General features: G+C 46.7%; 1 protein-coding gene across 5 annotated transcripts in view; it reads right to left on the bottom strand.

The window, feature by feature from the left end:
* The window catches only part of LOC143723295 (ladderlectin-like), a 259996-nt gene that overhangs the window by 1714 nt on the left and 237676 nt on the right, over positions 1 to 20606 (bottom strand). For 3 of the 5 annotated variants that reach the window (XM_077215477.1, XM_077215475.1, XM_077215476.1), the window contains exon 2: positions 190 to 270. In XM_077215477.1, the coding sequence (XP_077071592.1) occupies positions 190 to 250 (61 nt within the window). In that variant the 5' untranslated portion in view covers positions 251 to 270. Of the gene's footprint in view, positions 1 to 189; positions 271 to 394; positions 474 to 20606 lie in introns of those variants that run through there. The other 2 variants (XM_077215474.1, XM_077215479.1) reach the window with 2 other exon arrangements.

The raw sequence follows: 20606 nt of genomic DNA, 5'->3' as shown, positions 1-20606 counted from the left end.
GAATGTTTTTATTTTTTTATTATTTTATGTAGCTTATTTTATGTTTGTGTGATTATGTGCCTAAATTAAGTGTACTTTGACACTGTAAATCCCTCATTAATCATGCAAATATTAGTAAATGGAATATTGGAGATTTTGGGCATTTCCAATTAAATTTTACAATTAAATGTTTAAGGTTGTAAAGATTACCTTCTGCATTCCCCATGGAGAAGATAATGGAAAGAAAAATTAGACTTCTCAGCATTGCCATCCTGAACCTGAAATGAACCTAAAAATGACAGTTAAATGTCTTTACTCATATGCTGCACACTGTGGATTCTCAACGCATTTTAAAGACAAATCACAAAGATACTTTAAAAAAGTTCTTCAGTAGGTTTCTGTTCCAAAAACTCACCTTGATTTTCAGATAGTTGCCTTTAGTTTCTAAAGTTCAGAACCTCAGAGGAAGTTTTTTTTGTGAAGTTCCAAAAAGAGCCCTGCTTTTATACTTTACTTAATGTGACTATATGTTGGCTTAAAGTCACGAGAATTAAACAGGATGTGATTGTTTGGTATGTACACTTTTGTTGTCAGGGTATGAATCACAGGATCCAAATGCAAGTAAAAGTTATTTATTAATAGACAGAGTGAACAGTGAAAACAGGAAGGCTGGTAAAGTTCTTGGTCCGAAACAGATCCTTGGCAGCACAGGTGACAGCAATGGGTGAAGCGTGGTTCAGGAAACCAATAAGATCGACACGAGCCAGATAATCCACTGAAGCAGAGTGAACGACACGAACCAGATAATCCACTGAAGCAAAGTCCGAACAGGCTGGCAGAGAGATGCAGGAATCCGTGAGAACAGGAAACATGAGACTGCAGACAAAAACATGAGACCCGAACAGGACCAGGGAAAACAACAATCTGACACTGAACATGACAAACACAGCACTACATATAGGACTCACAAACGAGGTACACCTGCGACTGATCTGAATGCTTGTCAGCACAGCTGACACTCATGGGCAATCAGATCAGAGCAGTAACACACAGAATGAGAGAGTGAACCTGCGAACCGTGACATTACCCCACCCCCTAGGAGCGTCACCTGACGCTCACAGAGGGACCTACCTGGCGATTGTAAGCATCGATAAGGGAATGATCCAATATGTCTCGGGCAGGAACCCAACTCCACTCCTCCGGACCGTAACCCTCCCAGTCCACCAAGTACTGGAATCCACGTCCCCTCCGCCTTGCGTCCAGAATACGGTTAACCGAATAAACTGGTTCACCATCTACGATTCGCGGCGGTGGGGGAACCGGGACTGGCGGATTAGTAGAAGAACGGAAAAAGGGCTTGATCTTTGAAACATGGAAAACGGGATGAATTCTCCGGTACGCCGGATGAAATTTGAGGCGGACCGTCACCGGACTAAGGATCTTGGTGATGGTAAACGGGCCAATAAATTTAGGAGCAAGTTTTCTACAAACTGAGCGGAGCGGAATATCAGTAGATGAAAGCCACACTTTTTGACCAGCGACGTAGACGGGAGGCTTCGACCTGTGGCGATCGGCCTGGGCCTTGGTGCGCAAACCCACCTGGAGAAGGGGCTGCGCACTGGTCTGACTGTTCACTATTTGGCTTTTATTGAACATGTCAAAAATTACAAATCGGCCCTGAACTTGGCTCATTCTAGTTTTGTATCTACCACAATTAACAAATCAAGCAACAGGCCAAAAGCACTATTTAACACAATAAATAAACTTCCCAAACCTCCATCTCATGTTGCTCTAGCTTCTGATGAACTCTGCAGTTCATTCATGACTCACTTGCAAGAAAAGAGAGATGCCGTAAACCAGTACCTCTCTAATGATGCTACGAATATTAGATATCTGCTGAATCAATCTGGTCAGTCCCTGCCTCTTTTTTTCTCTGACTACTCCTTCTGTCTCGGAGTTAATCTTGAAATCTAGCCCTTCATCTTGTCGTCTTGACCCTGCTCCTACTCCTCTTCTGAAACTTTTCCATTCAGTTATCTCTGCACCTATCTCTCACTTTATTAATGCATCTATTACCTCTGCTTCATTCCCTCTGCCACTCAAAACTGCTGCTGTTACCCCTGTTCTCAAGAAACCTAACCTTGATCCCTCAGTTTTATCTAACTATCGTCCTATTTCAAATCTACCCTTCATAGCTAAATTACTGTAAAGTACTGTTGCCTCCCAGCTTCAGTCTTTTCTAGTCGAAAATAATCTTTTTGATCCTCTTCAATCTGGTTTTCACCCTCTACATAGTACTGAAACTGCACTAGTTAAGGTACTGAATAATCTGCTTCTGTCTGGTTACTCTGGTTCTCTGTCTATGCTCCTGCTGCTCGACCTCAGCTCTGCCTTCGATACTGTCTCCCATCAACTACTCATTTCTCGCCTTTCGGATGTGGGTATTTCTGGTGCTGCTCTTTCTTGGTTTTCTTCCTATCTCTCTGACAGACAGTTCTACATTTCAGTTAAAGATTTTCACTCATCTACTTTCCCCCTGAAGCAAGGTGTCCCCCAGGGATCCGTTCTAGGACCATTATTATTCATAATTTATATAATACCTCTTGGTCAGATCCTCCGCCGTCATGGTTTTAATTATCATTTCTACACTGTCGCTGACGACATTCAATTATATACTACCTGTACATCGACTCTACCTATCACAACCGACAAAATCTCTGCTTATTTGCATGAAATAAAGAGATTGCTTCATTCAAATTTTCTAAAACGTAACATGAACAAACCTGAGATTATTTTTACCGGACCTCCATCGCTCACTAACAAAATCCCTTCCAACTTAACCTGTGAGCTCGGTGGCTCTCATTTCAAACCATCTAGTATTGTTAAAAATCGTGGTGTAATCTTTGACTCCTCTTTATCTTTCCAATCTCACATAAATTCATTCTATTACTAAATCAGCATTCTCTCATCTACGTCGCATCGCTCAGCTCTGTCCCTTCATCAGTATCTCAGACACTGAAACTGTAATCCATGCATTTGTCACATCACGTCTTGATTACTGCAATGCACTCTTCATTGGCCTATCTGCTAGCTCCATTTCCAAATTGCAATACATTCAAAACTCTGCTGCTAGAATACTCACCAAGCGTTCTGCACATATCACCCCAATTTTGGATGATCTTCACTGGCTTCCTGTGGCTTACCATATTAAATTAAAAATTCTCCTTCTGAATTTCTTTTCTTTTTAAATGAGTAATTACTCTGTGACAGCTAAAAAAAGTATGTTCTATATAGTATGAATGTGTGTAGAATGGATGACATACTACATCTGCCATGTTGTCATTATCTTGTTGTGTTGCTTCACCATTCACAAATCCTCTCCGGTATGCACACTTCAGAATCTTGCCAGAAATTGTAGGTCATGCAATACTTTTTGCCTACTCTTTTCTGAGTAGTGTACAGTGGCCGAGAGAGCTCAATGCGCTGCAACTGAAGAAAACACATGCAAATTGAAATTAAGATTCAGTTTTACAACACATGTGTGCTCCAAATACTCACAACAAGACCAAATACAGAAACGCACTGCAAATAGAGACAGACCCCAATGGAAATGTTTCCAAAGGACCCCAATAAGTGACAAACCCGGCTGGGACGTGCTTACCATAGACAGTAAAAGATTTATTTATTTATGCAAAACATACAGAGATGACATGTTTATGACATACAAACTTTGTTTACAATATTCAACGTACTAACAATATGTTCAATGTCATCAGAATACAAATGAGAAAAGAATAATGAGCTGAAAACTAAATAAATAAAAAAGATAGTGAAAAAAACACACAAGGGAACGATATACATCAGTTACATTGTACAAATTTTGTCATGTTAAGTTCAAATAAGTTTCATAAGAAATGTTCCAAAGATGGTCCAAAGATGAGATGGCAAGATTTAAAGTTGAGATACTCACACAGATAAATACATAAATATACATAAAATGTATATTTATTTGCAACAGTTATGTAAACAGCAATGCTGCGTTGTCACGGTGTTACGGGACGTTGTAGAGGAATCACGAGGAAGACGACGAGGAACAGGAGAATAGGAATTTATTTAAAGAAAACGTCTACGGTTACGTATGTAACCCTCGTTCCCTGAGTAGGGAACGGAGACGTTACGTCGGATGACGACGAATGGGGTTTCGCTTAGAAAGCCTATCAACTTCGAGTATTACAAAACGAGCCAATGGCAAAGAAATGCCATGGGTCTGCGGAATTTGCATGGCGTAACTCCGCCCCACCTCGTGGGTATAAAAGGAGGAAGCCGGCAGCAAGCAGATATGTTTCTTCGCTGAGGAGCCAAGACTGAGCTCAGGCGATCCCCGCGGTACAGCGGAAAGTGGCAGGCAGACGTAACGTCTCCGTTCCCTACTCAGGGAACGAGGGTTACATACGTAACCGTAGACGTTCCCTTTCGTTGTCACTCCGAGTTACGTCGGATGACGACGAATGGGGTTACCAGTCTAATCACGCCACCTTCTCAGCTGTCTTCCAGTGCCCTGCGTAAATCGAGATCCCTGTCAGCCTGGACAAAGGACTCCATATAACACAGGAATACCAAGGTACACTGGGAAGCATATCCCAAGCTAGGGGAAGTATGCAATTAATGCCAGCCCGGAGGGGGGGGACTTAGAGAATACACATATGACCCGAAGGAAGCATATGGGAAACACTGGGGTGTCCAGCCGCAGGTGGAATATTTCAACCCCAGGGGTGGCAAGGTGGCTTGCCAAGGGAAAGACACACGCTCAGAGAGGCTTACAGTGGAAATACACATGTGGGGGTCGCTCAGAGGAGGGACCATGCACACGGGAGGCACCTAGCCGACGCACAGGCAATAGACACTGGCGCCGACGTCAGGAGTGCTGGAGGAGCTCAGGGCTTTCGGAGAAGCTCACCTGAGAAAAATATCGCACGTATCCAGTCCGTGGAGTGGAATGGCGAGCAAGCGAAGACACCTGAGCGGGTCCGGTACTAGCTGGTTGAAGCGAGTACACGAGAGGACACAGGCTCCACTCGGAGATTATAGAATCTGGCGAATGTGTTAGGTGTCGCCCAGCCTGCAGCTCTGCAGATGTCTGTTAGCGAGGCGCCATGCGCTAGAGCCCAAGAGGACGCCACACTCCGGGTGGAGTGGGCAGTCACACCAAGGGGGCACGGTCGACCTTGCTGCTGGTAAGCCAAGGCAATGGTGTCCACTATCCAGTGAGACAACCTTTGCTTGGAGAGAGCCTTTCCCTTCAGCTTCCCACCATAACAGACAAAGAGCTGGTCTGAGGTCCTGAAACACTGCATTCTGTCTACATAGGCGCGGAGAGCGCGTACTGGACAGAGCAGTGCCAAGGCTGGGTCTGCCTCCTCCGAGGGCAGCGCTTGCAGGTTCACCACCTGGTCCCGGAAGGGAGTGGTAGGAACCTTGGGCACATATCCAGGCCGGGGTCTCAGGATCACGTGAGAGTAAGCCGGCCCAAATTCCAGGCACGCTTCGTCAACGGAGAATGCGTGCAGGTCCCCAACCCTCTTGATGGAGGCCAGTGCAACCAGAAGCGCTGTCTTCATCGACAGGAACTTAAGCTCAACTGATTGCAGGGGCTCAAAGGGAGCACTCTTCAGGGCAGTTAGAACCACTGAGAGGTCCCAAGAGGGAACGAGAGGAGGACGAGGAGGATTTAGTCTCCTCGCTCCTCTCAGGAACCTGATGATCAGGTCGTGCTTCCCTACCGACTTACCTTCGATGAGGTCATGATGTGCGGCAATGGCGGCAACATAGACCTTCAGGGTGGAGGGAGACAGCCTTCGCTCCAGCCCCTGTTGAAGGAAGGAAAGCAAAACACTGATCGAGCATCTCCGGGGGTCTTCTCGGTGAGAAGAGCACCAGTTGACGAAGAGGTTCCACTTCAACGCATAGACGTGTCTCGTGGACGACGCTCTAGCGGAAGTGATGGTAGCCACCACCGCTGGTGGTAGGGTACTCAAACCTGCCTCGTCCCATCCAGGAGCCACACGTGGAGGTTCCAAAGATCGGGACGAGGGTGCCATAGGGTGCCCCGTCCCTGAGAAAGAAGGTTCTTCCTCAGAGGGATCGGCCAGGGAGGTGCTGTCGCGAGGAGTACTAGTTCGGGGAACCAGGTCCGGTTGGGCCAGTAAGGGGCAACCAGAATGACCTGCTCCTCGTCCTCCCTGACCTTGCGCAAAGTGTGCGCAAGAAGGCTCACTGGGGGAAACGCATACTTGCGGCCCTGCGGCCAGCTGTGCGCCAGAGCATCCGTGCCGAGCGTGCCCTCGGTCAGGGAATAGAACTGGGCGCAGTGGGTCGAGTCGTGAGAGGCAAACAGATCTATCTGCGCGTCCCCGAACTGGTCCCAAATCAGCTGAACCGACTGGGGATGGAGTCGCCATTCTCCAGGGAGGGGCTGAAGCCGTGATAGCTCGTCGGCTGCACAGTTCAGCGCTCCGGGAATGAAGATGGCTCGAAGCGACCTCAGATGCTTCTGACTCCATAGGAGGAGGTGGCGAGCGAGTTGTGACATACGGCGGGAGCGTAGACCACCTTGATGGTTGATGTACGCTACAGTGGCGGTATTGTCTGAGCGGACTAGTACGTGTTGACCCCTGAGCAACGCCCGGAAGCGGTGCAGGGCAAGGCGTACTGCCAACAACTCGAGGCAATTGACATGCCACAGCCGCTGGGGTCCTGTCCAGGAGCCCGCAGCAGCATGTCCATTGCACATGGCGCCCCAGCCCGTGGTGGAGGCATCTGTTGAGACAACAACATGCCGGGAAGCTCGAGCCAGGGGGACACCGGCCCTGAGAAAATCGAGGTTCGACCACGGGGTGAAGAACTGACGGCAGGTCGGAGTAACTGGTACTCGGAACGTGCCGTGTTGCCATGCCCACCTCGGGACTCGGTCGCGAAGCCAAAGCTGAAGCGGTCTCATATGAAGCAATCCGAGCGGCGTGACCGCGGCTGCAGATGCCATATGCCCCAGGAGCCTCTGAAAAAGTTTCAGTGGAACCGCACTCTTGCCCTCGAATTGTCTTAGGCAAGTCAGCAGTGACTGCGCGCGCTCGCTCGTAAGCTGCGCGGACATGGCGACCGAGTCGATGTCCATACCGAGAAAAGAGATCCTCTGCACGGGGCAAAGTTTGCTCTTCTCCCAGTTGACCCGAAGACCCAGACGGGCTAGGTGCCGGAGCACTAGGTCCCTGTGTTCGCAAACCTGATCTCGAGAGTGAGCTAGGATCAGCCAGTCGTCGATATAACTCAGGATGCGAACCCCTTGCTCTCGAAGGGGAACAAGGGCCGCCTCGACGACCTTCGTGAAGATGCGAGGAGACAGGGCTAGCCCGAAAGGGAGAACCGCGTACTGGTATGCCTGCCCCTCGAAAGCAAACCGGAGGAACGGTCTGTGTCGAGGAAGAATGGAGACATGAAAGTAGGCGTCCTTCAGGTCGATCGCTGCAAACCAATCCTGGGGCCGTATGCATTCGAAAACGCGTTTGGCGGTGAGCATCTTGAACGGCATCCGATGAAGGGAGCGGTTCAGCACGCGCAAGTCCAGGATTGGCCGTAACCCACCGGTTTTCTTGGGGACAATGAAGTAGGGGCTGTAGAAGCCGGACCTCATCTCGGCTGGAGGGACAGTCTCGATTGCACCCTTCGCCAGCAGGGTGGCAATCTCTGCTCTCATGATAGGGGCATTGCCACCGACCAAAGTGGAGCGGACTCCCCTGAAGCGGGGAGGAGACCGTGCGAACTGAATCGCATAGCCGAGCCTGACGGTACGCGCGATCCAGTGGGACAGACGGGGAAGCTCTAGCCAGGCTCCCAGGAACTGAACCAACGGGATCATGCGGGCCACAGGCGTCCCCCCGGAGGGGCAGCGAGGCGGAGTAACTGGCCCAGATGTGGACGGCATAGCGGCCCGGAGAGGGGGCACAGTTAGCAACCGCACCCTGGCAGAGGGGGCCAGGGGAGGACCAGGCTGGTCGTCCCGCGGGGGCCTGCTCTGCCAGGGGTCTGGCGACAGAGGGGGACAGGGGCGAAGCGGTCCGTGGACGGCACGCCGTGTCAACCGCCTCTGGGACAGAGGGGGGCGAGGAGAGCACGGCTTGTGGGCGGCGCTCTGTGTCGCCCGAGAACTCTGTGAGCTCAGGGAAGAGGGGATTGTTTCTGTCTTTAACCACATTAGGGTGCTGCCCACCCGTGGGTGAGCAGCGGGGAGTGGAGAACAAAAGATTCTCCCCCGGCCCTCCACCGGGGGAAGGAGTGGTCCTGCTACCACCTCCTGAGAAACAATCATCATCCCTGAGCAGCCCGTCTCAGGAGCGCCGCTTGGCCCGGCGTTTAGCGGGGGGCGGGGCAGGAGAGGGCTGTGGCGCCTTCTTACGGCTTCCTCCGCGACCGGCCCTGGGTGGAGGCTGCTGCGTGGTCCGGGCGGGAGGGGCGGGAGCCGCAGGAGGGCGCCCTCGGCGGGAAACAGGTCGAGGCGTCTGCCCGGCCGGCAAGGTGGAGGCAGCAGCGGGCCGGCGGGGCAGAATGTGTTTGATGGCCTCGGTCTGTTTCTGGGCAGTTGAAAACTGTTGGGCAAAGTCTTCAACTGCACCGCCGAAGAGGCCGGCCTGGGACAAGGGGGCGTTAAGCAGACGGGTCCGCTCAGCGTCCCGCATGTCAGCCAGGTTCAGCCACAGATGTCGCTCCTGGACCACAGCTGTGGACATCACCAAACCCAGGGAGCGCGCGGTAACCTTCGTCGCCCGGAGAGCAAGGTCGGTCGCGGCGCGCAGCTCATCAAAGAGCCCTGGGTTTGTCCTACCCTCGTGCATGTCTCTGAGCATCTGGGCCTGGTAGACCTGCAGAGTGGCCATAGCATGCAGTGAAGCAGCCGCCTGTCCCGCCGCTCTGTAAGACTTCGCCACCAGGGTCGACGAAAATCTACAGGCTTTGGATGGGTGCTTAGGCTCGCCCCGAGAAGAAGCACTCTGCGGACATAGTTGCATGGCAACAGAGCGTTCAACCGGGGGAAGCCCAGTGTACCCACGGGCAGCTGCCTCATCGAGGGGAGGAAAGGCGGATGAGACCAGCGAGCGGTCCCGAGAAGACAGGGGGGTCTTCCAGGACTTCGAGATCTCATCATGCACATCCGGGAAGAAAGGTATTGGGGTTTGCCGAGGACGAGGGTCGGCGGCCTTACCCAAAAACCAATCGTCCAGCCGCGAGCGCTCAGGACAGGGTGGAGGCCTCCAGTCAAGTCCGATGCTCGCGGCTGCCCGGGAAAGCATGGCCGTCATCTCCGGATCAGACTCGAGCACAGCCGTATGCACACCGGAAGGTGGCAGCTGTGACGAGCCCTCACTTCCAGAAGAGTCAAACCCGCCTAGTGATGCTGCAACAGACATGGCATCTTCCTCTGTAGCTTCAACTGAAGCCCGCGGGCCACCAGAGGGTAGACCCGCGGGAATCAGCAGTTCACTAGCGGGCACCGTCATTAAAGAGGGGGGCTGGGGTCGCGGACACATAGTCGGCGCCTTGTTCCAGACCGTAACCCTCAGATCACCCTGGCCACCAGCCGCAGGACGGGGGGTGGATGAGGGGACTCTCACTCTTGCGAGTTCACGGAGTCTCGACCGTAATGACGCGATGGTCATGTTCCCACAGAGAGAACATGAGTCATCCACGAGCGCTGCTCTAGCATGATCAATGCCCAAACATACTATGCAACGCTCGTGCCCATCAGAGTCCGATACCAATCTGCCGCAACCAGAAGTACACGGGCGAGACATCTTTAAAAAGACGTGCCACGTGTAAGCTCTTTTAGTGAGAGAAAACTCAAGTGTTGAAGCACCCGGGGAGAAACGCACCGACTGGCAGACCACTGCAACAGATCAGCAGGAAGCACGCTCTCGCCGTAGATCGCCGTCACACCAACACTCGAGGTACTCGTTTGTAAAGCTGACAATTCAGAGATGGCTTGTGGAGAGAAGAATACACTTGGCTCCGAAGCGAAAACATATCTGCTTGCTGCCGGCTTCCTCCTTTTATACCCACGAGGTGGGGCGGAGTTACGCCATGCAAATTCCGCAGACCCATGGCATTTCTTTGCCATTGGCTCGTTTTGTAATACTCGAAGTTGATAGGCTTTCTAAGCGAAACCCCATTCGTCGTCATCCGACGTAACTCGGAGTGACAACGAAAGGGAACTCAGGAGTCGCTACACATGTCATACATCAAACGAAATACAAACGGTACACATCGCCCTGGAGGCTGAGGAGGGCGTGGTCTGGAGCAGGAAGCCTCCAGGGCGGAGCAGGCTGTGCAGGAGGACAGGGCGGAGCAGGACGTGCAGGCGGCCAGGGTGGAGCAGGACGTGAAGGAGGCCAGGGCGGAGCAGGCAGTTCAGGGGACCAGGAAGGAGTAGGTTGCCAGGGCGGAGTAGGTTGCCAGGGTGGAGCTGGCTGTACAGGCGACCATGGCGGAGAGGACCCTGCGGGCGGCCATGGCGGAGAAGACCCTCCGGGCGGCCACGGCGGAGAAGACCCTTCGGGCGGCCATGGCGGAGAGGAGTAGCCCCCCCCAAAAAAATTTCTTGGGGAGAGTTACAGGCTCAGGAACAGACGTTGGCTGGGCAGTCTCAGGCTGGGCAGTCAGGGCATGAACAGTCCCAGACTGGGCAGAATTGGCCTTGATAGGTGGAATGGGTGGCGCCCGCAGAGCAAGGAGCTTGGGCGACGCAAGCAGAGTCAGGAGCTTGGGCGATGCAGGCAGGGTCAGGAGCTTGGGCGACGCCGGCAGGGCCTGGAGCTTGGGCGGCGTAGGCAGGGCAAGGAGCTTGAGTGGCGCCGGCAGGGCAAGGAGTATGGAGACGACCTCTGGGCTGACAAGAGGCTCAGGAAGGACCTCCACCGTCTCCGAGAGCGAGAGGGCGCTGGGCTGGACGGGACCAGCGGTGAGGGCGCTGGGCGGGACAAGCGGTGAGGGCGCTGGGCTGGACGGGACCAGCGAGGAAGGCGCAGGGCTGGACGGGATCAGCGGTGAAGGCTCTGAAAAGAAATCTATTAAATCACTTCCCTTCGGGTCTGGGATGACGATCTGGACGGAGGTTTTAGGACGAGACTTTGGATGAAGAGGGGAGACCCAGACAGAAGGGAGATCGGGAACTACTTCCTCAACGGTGTAGGACGATCCACTCACCCACAGGATGTAGTTTATGTATTGCCTCAAGGAGCACGTGGTGGCAGTTGGTGGGACTTGCCCAAAGAGTGGATCGTCCAGACCAATCCAAAGGGAGTGTTTGAGGGCTCCCTCTATCCAGGACACCTGGTGGGCGAGGTGGAGGAATTCTTCAATATAGTCCTCAATAGGCAGTGATTCTGGGTTAGGTTGAGGAGTAGGTCGATGGGATCCACCGTGTAGTGTTGGGTCCGTTCTTCTGTTACGGGACGTTGTAGAGGAATCACGAGGAACAGGAGAAAAGGAATTGATTTAAAGAAAACTCAGGAGTCGCTACACACATCATACATCAAACGAAATACAAATGGTGTACAACAACGCAAACGAGAACGGACAAGGAATAGGGAGAAACAGAGGGCTTAAAACAGGGAGACAAAGGAACATAATTGGGGAACAGGTGACACAGATGAAGATAATTAACTAGACACAGGTGGTGCAGATGAACTAATGAAGGTTGATATGGAGACAGATGAGTGGTTGGAAAACTGAGAAACAGGACTAAACCAAAACACTAAAAAAAAGGGGGAAAACACAGAGTCACACTGTTACACATGGGAACAACCCAGGTAAAGATGATGAGGATATTATGTTGTCTTTCGTTGCTCCTTCATCAAGTGCATTCCAAACGGCTACACAAGTGCCCTGCTCACGCCAAAGTCCCCACTTCAAGGGCTCTGCCCTTCTTAGGGAGTAGTACTAGGGCATAGGGATGCTCACAAGCAATAAGCATGTCCCAGCCGGGTTCGTCACTTACTGGGGTCCTCTGGAAACATTTCTGTTGTGCTATTTGCAGCACGTTTCTGTATTTGGTTGTGTTGTAAACTTTTGCAGCGCTTTTCTGTATTTGGTTGTGTTGTGAACTTTTGCAGCATGTTTCTGTATTTGGTTGTGTTGTAAACTTTTGCAGTGCATTTCTGTATTTGGTTGTCACGTACTGTTTTGTGCCTTCCATATAGTAGGGAAATATGCAATTTCGGATACAGCCTATATGTTCCCTTAATAGAAATTCTGAAGTGTGAAACAATCACTTAAGCCAACTCAATACATGACATGCAAAAGATGTTTTAAACAAACTGTTATTTAATTATGTTAGCAGCATAAACGTACCTAGACAGGTAATGTACATCATCTAGACCAACATTTATTTATTTATTTATTAATTATTTATTTATTTATTCATGGCTGAAATGTTGCAGGTATATGGGTCATGGTTTGTTTTGGGTTTTGTTCATGGTTCTTTTATTTTGTAGTCCTGGTTTTGTCATGTGCTCCCCTTGTCATGTGTCGTATGTTGTCATTATTTATTGTCTTGATTGTTCACAGGTGTATAAATAGCCCTCATGTTCCCATTGTCTCTTGTCTGGTATTGTTCCCTGTTACCCATGACTTTCATCTTCATCTTCAGTTTAGTTATCGTTTTGTTCACATTCTGAATTTATTTAAATAAAGCTGCACTTGGTTTCTTCTCACATCAACTTGCCTCAGGAATTTAAAGTATTTATCATAATGTACTTTTGAATAAAATAAACAAATAATATCAGAAAGATGTCTGTGCTGTTGTTGGTCATAAATGCCAGTAGTGAATTTGTACAATGAGGACATTGCCATTTCACTGGAAATAGAGCCAGGAATTAAAACAAATTGTTTATCATTCCAGTTCATTTTGAGGAAAAACATTTTTTTGTTCTTTTTCCCAAACTCTGAGGTCTCCTGTCCAAAAATATTACTGGTAAGAATAAAAGAAAAGAATGGTTAACATTAAAAAAAGTGGTATTGTTTCAAGATTAGAAAATGTGCACTGTGAAAAGTCCAACTTACTCTTAGTGCATGTTAATTTCAGCATTTACTAATACATTATTAAAATCAAAATTTGAATCTCTTAACATTAGTTAATGCACTTATACTAACATGAACTAACAATGAACAATTGTATTTTCATTAACTTACATTAACAAAGATGAATAAATACTGTAACAAACGTTGGCCTATTGCTCTTTATAGTTAATGCATTAAATAACGTTAACTAATGGAACCTTATTGTACAGCGTTACCTATATTTGTATGTATTTTTTACCATTTTCAGTGTGAAAAAATAGGCCTATAACACCGGTTTTCAACGATTTCATTATCTCTGAGGCATCATTGTTTTGAAATGAGCAGCTGTCATTTATTAACGATTAAAGATTTCATATTTAACAATTCCAATCCTAGTACTTGCTCCATTCACAAGCACTGACAGCAAGAGACTGTTTAGCGCTGCATCTCATGTCAACGATGAGAAGAGGAACTGACTTTCATGTGAGAAAGCATGCAAAGCTATTTTTCATAAAGAAGAACCTGACACATTTCCTGAAGAAGTAGGTTAAGTAGCCTATAGGTTTATATAGGACGATTGTTCATTTGTTGTGGCATCATCTACTTTTTTGCACTCTTTTCAATGCACTTTTTTAATACACTTTTTTTAGCTGTAGATCTACAGAGTTACATTCTTTCAGCAGCAGAAAGGTATAGGCCTAGGCTATTCAAGAAAGGGGGCTCAAAGATGACCAAATAAAAATATTTGTATTATACTCATTTATTTTAAGTCATATTATGCTTTGTTGGTATACTGTCTACTGGAATGTAAAAAAAAGAAAAAAAGATCAGTGTTAAATAATTATTTTTAAATTGTAATTTGTAATTTTTTTCTTTAAAAAGCATGACAAAATAGTAAAAGAAACATTTGGACTATTTAATTAAAATCAAAATCAATTACAATTATATTAAAATAAAAATAAATAGAAAAAAATGCAAAAAAGTGTTTCATCATATTCAGTTTGACTTCGGCCAATAATTTTCATTTTGGTGTATGCCTACCTGGTAGAGAGAGGTTAAGTTTAAGTGTTTTCTACTTGGAATATAGGTTATCGTCACACCATGCCAACAAACGTTCAGTAATTGACAGTAGAGAATATTCGGAGCGGTTGTCTGTTTGTACAATACAAGGAAACTGAAAAAGGTGTGCACAGGAAAACCAGCAAGACAAATGACACCTTTTTTATGTGTGATCCATGACAATCAGTGATAATAGAGATTATATTATTTGTTATAGTTTACAGACAGTTTAAAGACAGACATGTTTAAATATTTGCAAAATGTGTGGGCACGCAAAGTTTCTGGCCTTCTATGATAGCAAAACCAAACGTTTTTTGTGTGTTTTTTGCCAGCATCATCTGAAGATTTGGTGAGGAAGGCTATATAAAGACAAATGTGAGATATAAAAAGGAAATATATTTCACATTTATTTCAGTGAAGAACCTGGATGTATCAATTCAAAAAATATAATATGCATTAAACAAAAATATCTTATCTTCAATCAGATTTTAAGAAGTTCTTCATTGTCTATCCCACATTAAAATGTACAGTTTTAAGTAAAATTAAAATGCAATAAATATGACTTTGTGAATTATGTCTTCACTGTCTTCTTGACACAGACACACAGCACCAGCCAGTTCATTGACTTAACATGTAATATGTAGAAATATTTTTTTTCCCGCACTGGCAGCTCTTCATTTAAAAAAAGTATGTTATATCTGGATTTGAGGTCCCAGGTCCCCAAAAATGTCATCAAAGAACCATTTCTTTAATCAGGAATAAATATCCACATATATATTATACACATGAACAGGAAACCCATACCTAAATAATTAGGGAAACATAATAGGCTACACTGTAAATATGAAAATATGAAATGAATAGTTCAATATTTACAGTCAATATTTAAAGACGCTTTGAATGTTTAAAACATTTGCAAAGCATGTTGCTTGCTTGGTCCAAAAGATTTCTACTGCATCATCTGGGCCAAGTTGTTCAAAAGTTTAATATGGATCAGAATGATATGAATTTAGAAATCCCATATTTTGCTATCCAGGATCAGGTATAATCCATCTTTTATGCTAGTTTTTCAAAGCAACATTGAATTGGATCACCCTGATCCAGATACAAACTTTTCCAGACCAAACAACAGCGCACGGCCATATTTAAAGGAAAGTGACGCAAACTCTGCGTCAAATATCGCAATACTGGCACAAACTCTTGCAATAACGTGAACATAGTGTGGAGCCATGAGAAGGGAAAATAAGGCAGAGAAAATACCTGGGTTACACCCTCCCCCCTTAGATCATGCACGTCCCCGTTGCATAGAAACTACAAAAGTATTACAGTTTAGGAACAGCGTCTGCTGCAGCGGTGTGATTAAGGCCTTCTGTATAAACATTAGACAAGCTATGGAAAAGAGTTTGAACAACTGAAATTAAGGGGTTACCCAATACTGCATATTGAAGGCGCTGAACGGGTTGGCGCTGCTGACCTGAACGTCTGGGTGCTACATCAGATCCCACTATATCACCAGGGGCAGTGGCAGAACTCTGAACAGCAGGACCCACAGATGACACAGATTGGACCGGCCCACGATCTTCAGTCACAGGCCACAGAAGCAATTCAGCTTCAGGCACATTGCTACACATCTCTTCCACAGATAGCTCCATTTCTCTCTTAACATGTTCGTTCATTAGTTCAGGTAAAGGATTTCCAGGTTCTTCGACCTCAGTCTCGTCCACAGGACTGTTTACCTCACAGCTGGACATCGATGGATCTTCACCAGTGATTGGCCAGGACTCTTCAACTTCAGATAAGTGGTTCTCAGATGATATTGTAATTGAAGGGCTTGTTGCACGACTTTGTGGAGAAGGAGGAACAGAATCAGTGTCACTTGGGGCTGTTGGAGACTCTTCAGGACAGTAGAACGCAAGCCTGGGGGCAGGACAAGCTGAAGAACAAGTTTATCTTACAAAATTCCATCTTCCAACTCCAACTGATTCCACTCTCGTAACAACAATGGGAGGTCAGGAAGTTCCCCTAGAGCAGTGGGGGGAAATTTTTCTCCAGTCCCAAGCTGGTAGATGGAGACTTCATGGATTGCTAGGTCGGCGTGAGTCAGAGGGGAAATGACAGGAAGGCCATGCAACTCCTCCTCGGCGAAACAGTCAGGAATAATATTAGCATGGACAGAAAGAGACTCAACTAAGTTCACATCAAATTGAGTGTAGTCAGCAGGACAGCACGATCTGACAAGACTGCTCTGACAAATAGCAACCACAATGTCGGGGGATATTTCTGCAGCTTCACCGGGGTCACACAGTTGCTCCGCTAGGCGGTTCATGAGTTCCCACTCTTCACAGTTTGTGGCCTTATTTGGCACTTCTCCATGGCAATGCCTGGACACAGCATCGGCATCAAAGTTGTGTTTGCCAGCACGGTACTGCATCTTGAAGGAATACGTTGACAACGCAGCTAGCCACCGGTGGCTTGTGGCATCCAGTTTTGCTGAGGTAAAGACGTATGTAAGAGGACTGCTGTCCGTAACAATAGTGAAATTAGAACCATAGAGATAATCATGGAATTTCTCAATTACACTCCATTTTAAGGCCAGAAACTCAAGTTTGTGTGCCGGGTATCGAGACTCACATTGAGATAGGCCTCGGCACGCATAGGCGATGACCCGGAGTTGACCATCCTGTTCTTGGTATAGAACGGCTCCCAACCCGATTATGTTGGCATCTGTGTGCAGAATGTAGGGCAACTTCGGATTGGCGAACCCAAGGACAGGAGCAGATGTTAGCTTGGAAATTACTGTGTCGAAATCAGCTTGACAGTCGGACGTCCATCTCTCCCCAAAGGGCTGCTTCGGGTCCAGGAACTTCCCAGCAGGACTTTTTTGGTTTTGGTAGACCGACGGATGGGTGCATAGCCTCGATTAAGGGCGTTGAGGGGTTTTACTATGGTGGCGTAATCCTTGATGAACCTCCGATAGTATCCTCCAAACCCCAGGAAAGGCCGTAGCTCTTTGAGATTTCGGGGTTATTCTGGCCTTGGTTATATTATAGTTTACTTTGTTAATACTGACACCTTGTGGTCACTTTAAGTAGTACGTCGCCTTTAATAATATATCAGCCATTTTGGATTTTAGAGCTCATGGTGCAGAGTGTAGAGATGCATCCACCTCCATCCTTCTTGTTTCGCTCTTGAAAAGGCACAATCTGTAAGTTTAAAATACTAATCTAAGTGATAAAATATGATTTCATGTATTCTGATAGGTTATAGACATGTTTGAGACCGATTTACATGTGACATGTTAAATGTAACCCGTGGCACATAATTGTGATGCTTGATTGTTTCTCCTTCTTAGTACAGCTATCTTCTAAGTTATGTAGGCGATTTATGTGCCTCTTAAATGTTGTTTTGATCTCAGTGAACTGAATGTAACATTGTAAGAGATATGTTTTTAATATAATTGTACATTTGTGTTACGGTTTCACAAATTGGGCTTCAGTAAAGAAAGTTTGACCCTGACAACTGTCTACGACTTTTACTAAGCCGTTGTTTAACTCACTGCAAAAGCAAACACAAGCTGAGGGCAGAAGAGGGGGACTGGCCAGGATTTGAGGGCGAATATTTTCTCAGGGTCCATTTCAACACCCTTCTCAGACACGACATGTCCAAGGTAACAAACACTGGACTGGAAAAACTTTTATTTCTCAGGGGACAGCTTCAAGCCGAACTCCGTCAGGCGGGTGAGTACTCTGAGTAACCGCTTCTCATTTTCCTCTAAAGTGTCGGAGAAGATAATGATGTCGTCTAGGAATACAAGGACTTCCTTGAGGTTTAAATCCCCCATACACTTCTAAATCAGTCCCTGGAATGTACTTGGAGCATTTGTAACGCCTTGCAGCATCCGACTTCAAACAGCTTCAATGTCGCGGGGATGGATTGGCTTGGCTCGATGCTTGAAAGGGGTTTCATCGTGGAGCTTGATATGGTGCTTTACCTGGTCCGTACAGCCGAAATCAAGGTTGTGGTGAGAAAACACTTCAGGGAATTGGTTGAGCTTAGATCATAGACTGTAAAAAATATGGACAAAGCGTCTGTGACGTCACCCATAGACTTTCTGAAGAACGGTTTTGAAGTTTAACCCAAAACACCCGTTTATTGGGGGTTTGGTCGGCGCCATCTCGGAAAATCTTTTCAGAAAGGATACAGAGGTGGTATGATGTGTCAGATCATGGCCGAGACGTCAAATTTCAGGAATTCCACTCGGCGCAGCCTGTTATCAGCTGTCAATCACGCTGTCAATCAAAGTTAACCACGTCCTTATTTGTCATACATTTTATATCTAAATATTATCTAAACTAACGAGTTAGAAAAAAATTCACCCCCTCACAGTTGTCAGGCACTTGGAACCTATCAAAAAATACAATAAAAGTCCATGGGACCAACCCGTAAAAACATGAATTTATGCTGTGAAAACGGACAATTTAACATGGGGGTCTATGGACATTTGCTCCCTTTTGGGACCTGTCCCTAGCGGATTTTCGATGTATTGCAGTTTTTCGCACTTCCGGGTAGGCTTCATTTTTCAGATTAGAATGTTGCCGCTTGGCTTAGAAGTCACTCGATCCTTCCATTTGGGTGGAATAGACGATTCTCCAAAATTTAACTCCAAAGTTCTTCTCTGGGAACCTCCTTGGACTGGAGAGGAGTTTACGGTGTGCTGGGCCCGGATGGTGAGTGATGTGCCAATATCAGCAATTACTGTCATTGGTGGAATGAGAGCATCTTGTTCAGACTCGTTCATGACGAGAACAGGAACCTTGTAGGGAGCATGAGTTAGAAGTGTGATGAGACGACTCTGGACGCACAGGAAGTGGTGATGTAAGGATGTTCAATTACAGCCAGTATCTTTTTATTACATTCAGTATCTTTATTAATTTAAATAGACAGGAAAAAGCACAGTAAAATGATACAAACATCCCCTACATTAGCATTTTCTTTTAAACAGTTAGACCTCTCATCTTACCGACAACAAATGAATAAAAATATACATGCAATAAGGGAAGCAGTTGTTCGAAATTGCTTTTGAATGGTTAATTTTTTGTGAGTGGCGTCATAATTAATATACAGTTATAAATGACAGCTAAAATAATTTATAATTTTATGGTGACAAAGTCCCAATTTACACTTCTGAGTCGAGTGTGCGCCGTAGGTACGGCATACCCTATGCAAAGTCATGTACCCCACGCTGTACCCTGATGCGCACCTCCCCAAAAATGAAACTACAGCTGTGTTCCAATGGGAAGGCTGCATCCTTCGAAGGCCGTATTTGAAGGCCAATTCGCCGAATTTGAAGGCCGATTGTGTCACAGCGGTGCGGCGAAGGATGTCCCAATTCAAAGGCTGCACCCTTTGAAGGTCGCATTTGAAGGACGATTGTGTCACCGCGGCGTGATGAATGCTGTCCCAATTCAATTCTTCACCCTTCGAAGGCTGTATTCGAATGCCGGTTGCGTCATCACGGCGACACGAAGGCTACCCTGATTCAAAAGCGACGCCAAATGCACCCTTCGTTTCCCTGTGAAAGAAAGGATACGTAATTGGATCCTTAGCGGCTTATCCTACCTCATAAGTCATTGCGTGCCGGTGACGACAGCATTTTTATTTTAAAAAATGACGGAGATTGTTCTTGTCGCCTAGCAACTGTGACAGCTACCGATGACGAGCGGGAGTAACATTTGAACATTATACATTTTTATATTCAAACAGGGTTGAAAACCTGTGTAAATATATTCACCTTGGTCCATTTATGTACATAATAAAAAGAATACACTAGCCTACAAAATCGCATCAAGGTAATATATAAGTGAACATTTGAACCTTATGTATATATATATATATATATATATATATATATATATATGTTTTCTTTTCATATTTCATTACATTATTTACGTAAGTTAACACCCAACACTTAAAAACAGTTTAAAGTGTAATCTGGCAATTCAGGAGTCAGGACAAAGCCTCTGAATTGTGACGCCACACACCAGCTCTGGCAATGGCTAAACTGAAAATACATGAACCGGCAGTGCCGGGGGTGATACATCCTCAGCATGTCCTCCAGTAAAATATAAAACATAAAAATGACAATAGCCAATTCTGGCTCCATAGCTGTTTACTCAATTATATCAAATGAATTATCAGGATGGCAGGATTTGACGATTTTCCAAACCTGAGAGACCCCACACACGGCGATAAAACATAACGGGTCTAACAGTTTTGGATGTACAGTGTGTGGTGCGCAGCCACACGGCAAAATCTACACATCACACACGAACCGATTTGACTCCCGAGCATTCCCAGGTCAGACGGAAAATCTTGCAAAATCGTGACTTCAGAGTAAACAATCATGGCGGACGAAGAGGATGCAGTGGCGATAGTTTGTAGTTTGTTTTCAACCGAAAAAACCG

The sequence above is a fragment of the Siphateles boraxobius genome, unplaced genomic scaffold (genome assembly GCF_051911475.1).
Source record: "Siphateles boraxobius isolate OS27281-9 unplaced genomic scaffold, OSU_SipBor_1 7, whole genome shotgun sequence".
NCBI classification, from domain to species: domain Eukaryota; kingdom Metazoa; phylum Chordata; class Actinopteri; order Cypriniformes; family Leuciscidae; genus Siphateles; species Siphateles boraxobius.
This window is presented reverse-complemented; position numbering and strand designations above follow the sequence as displayed.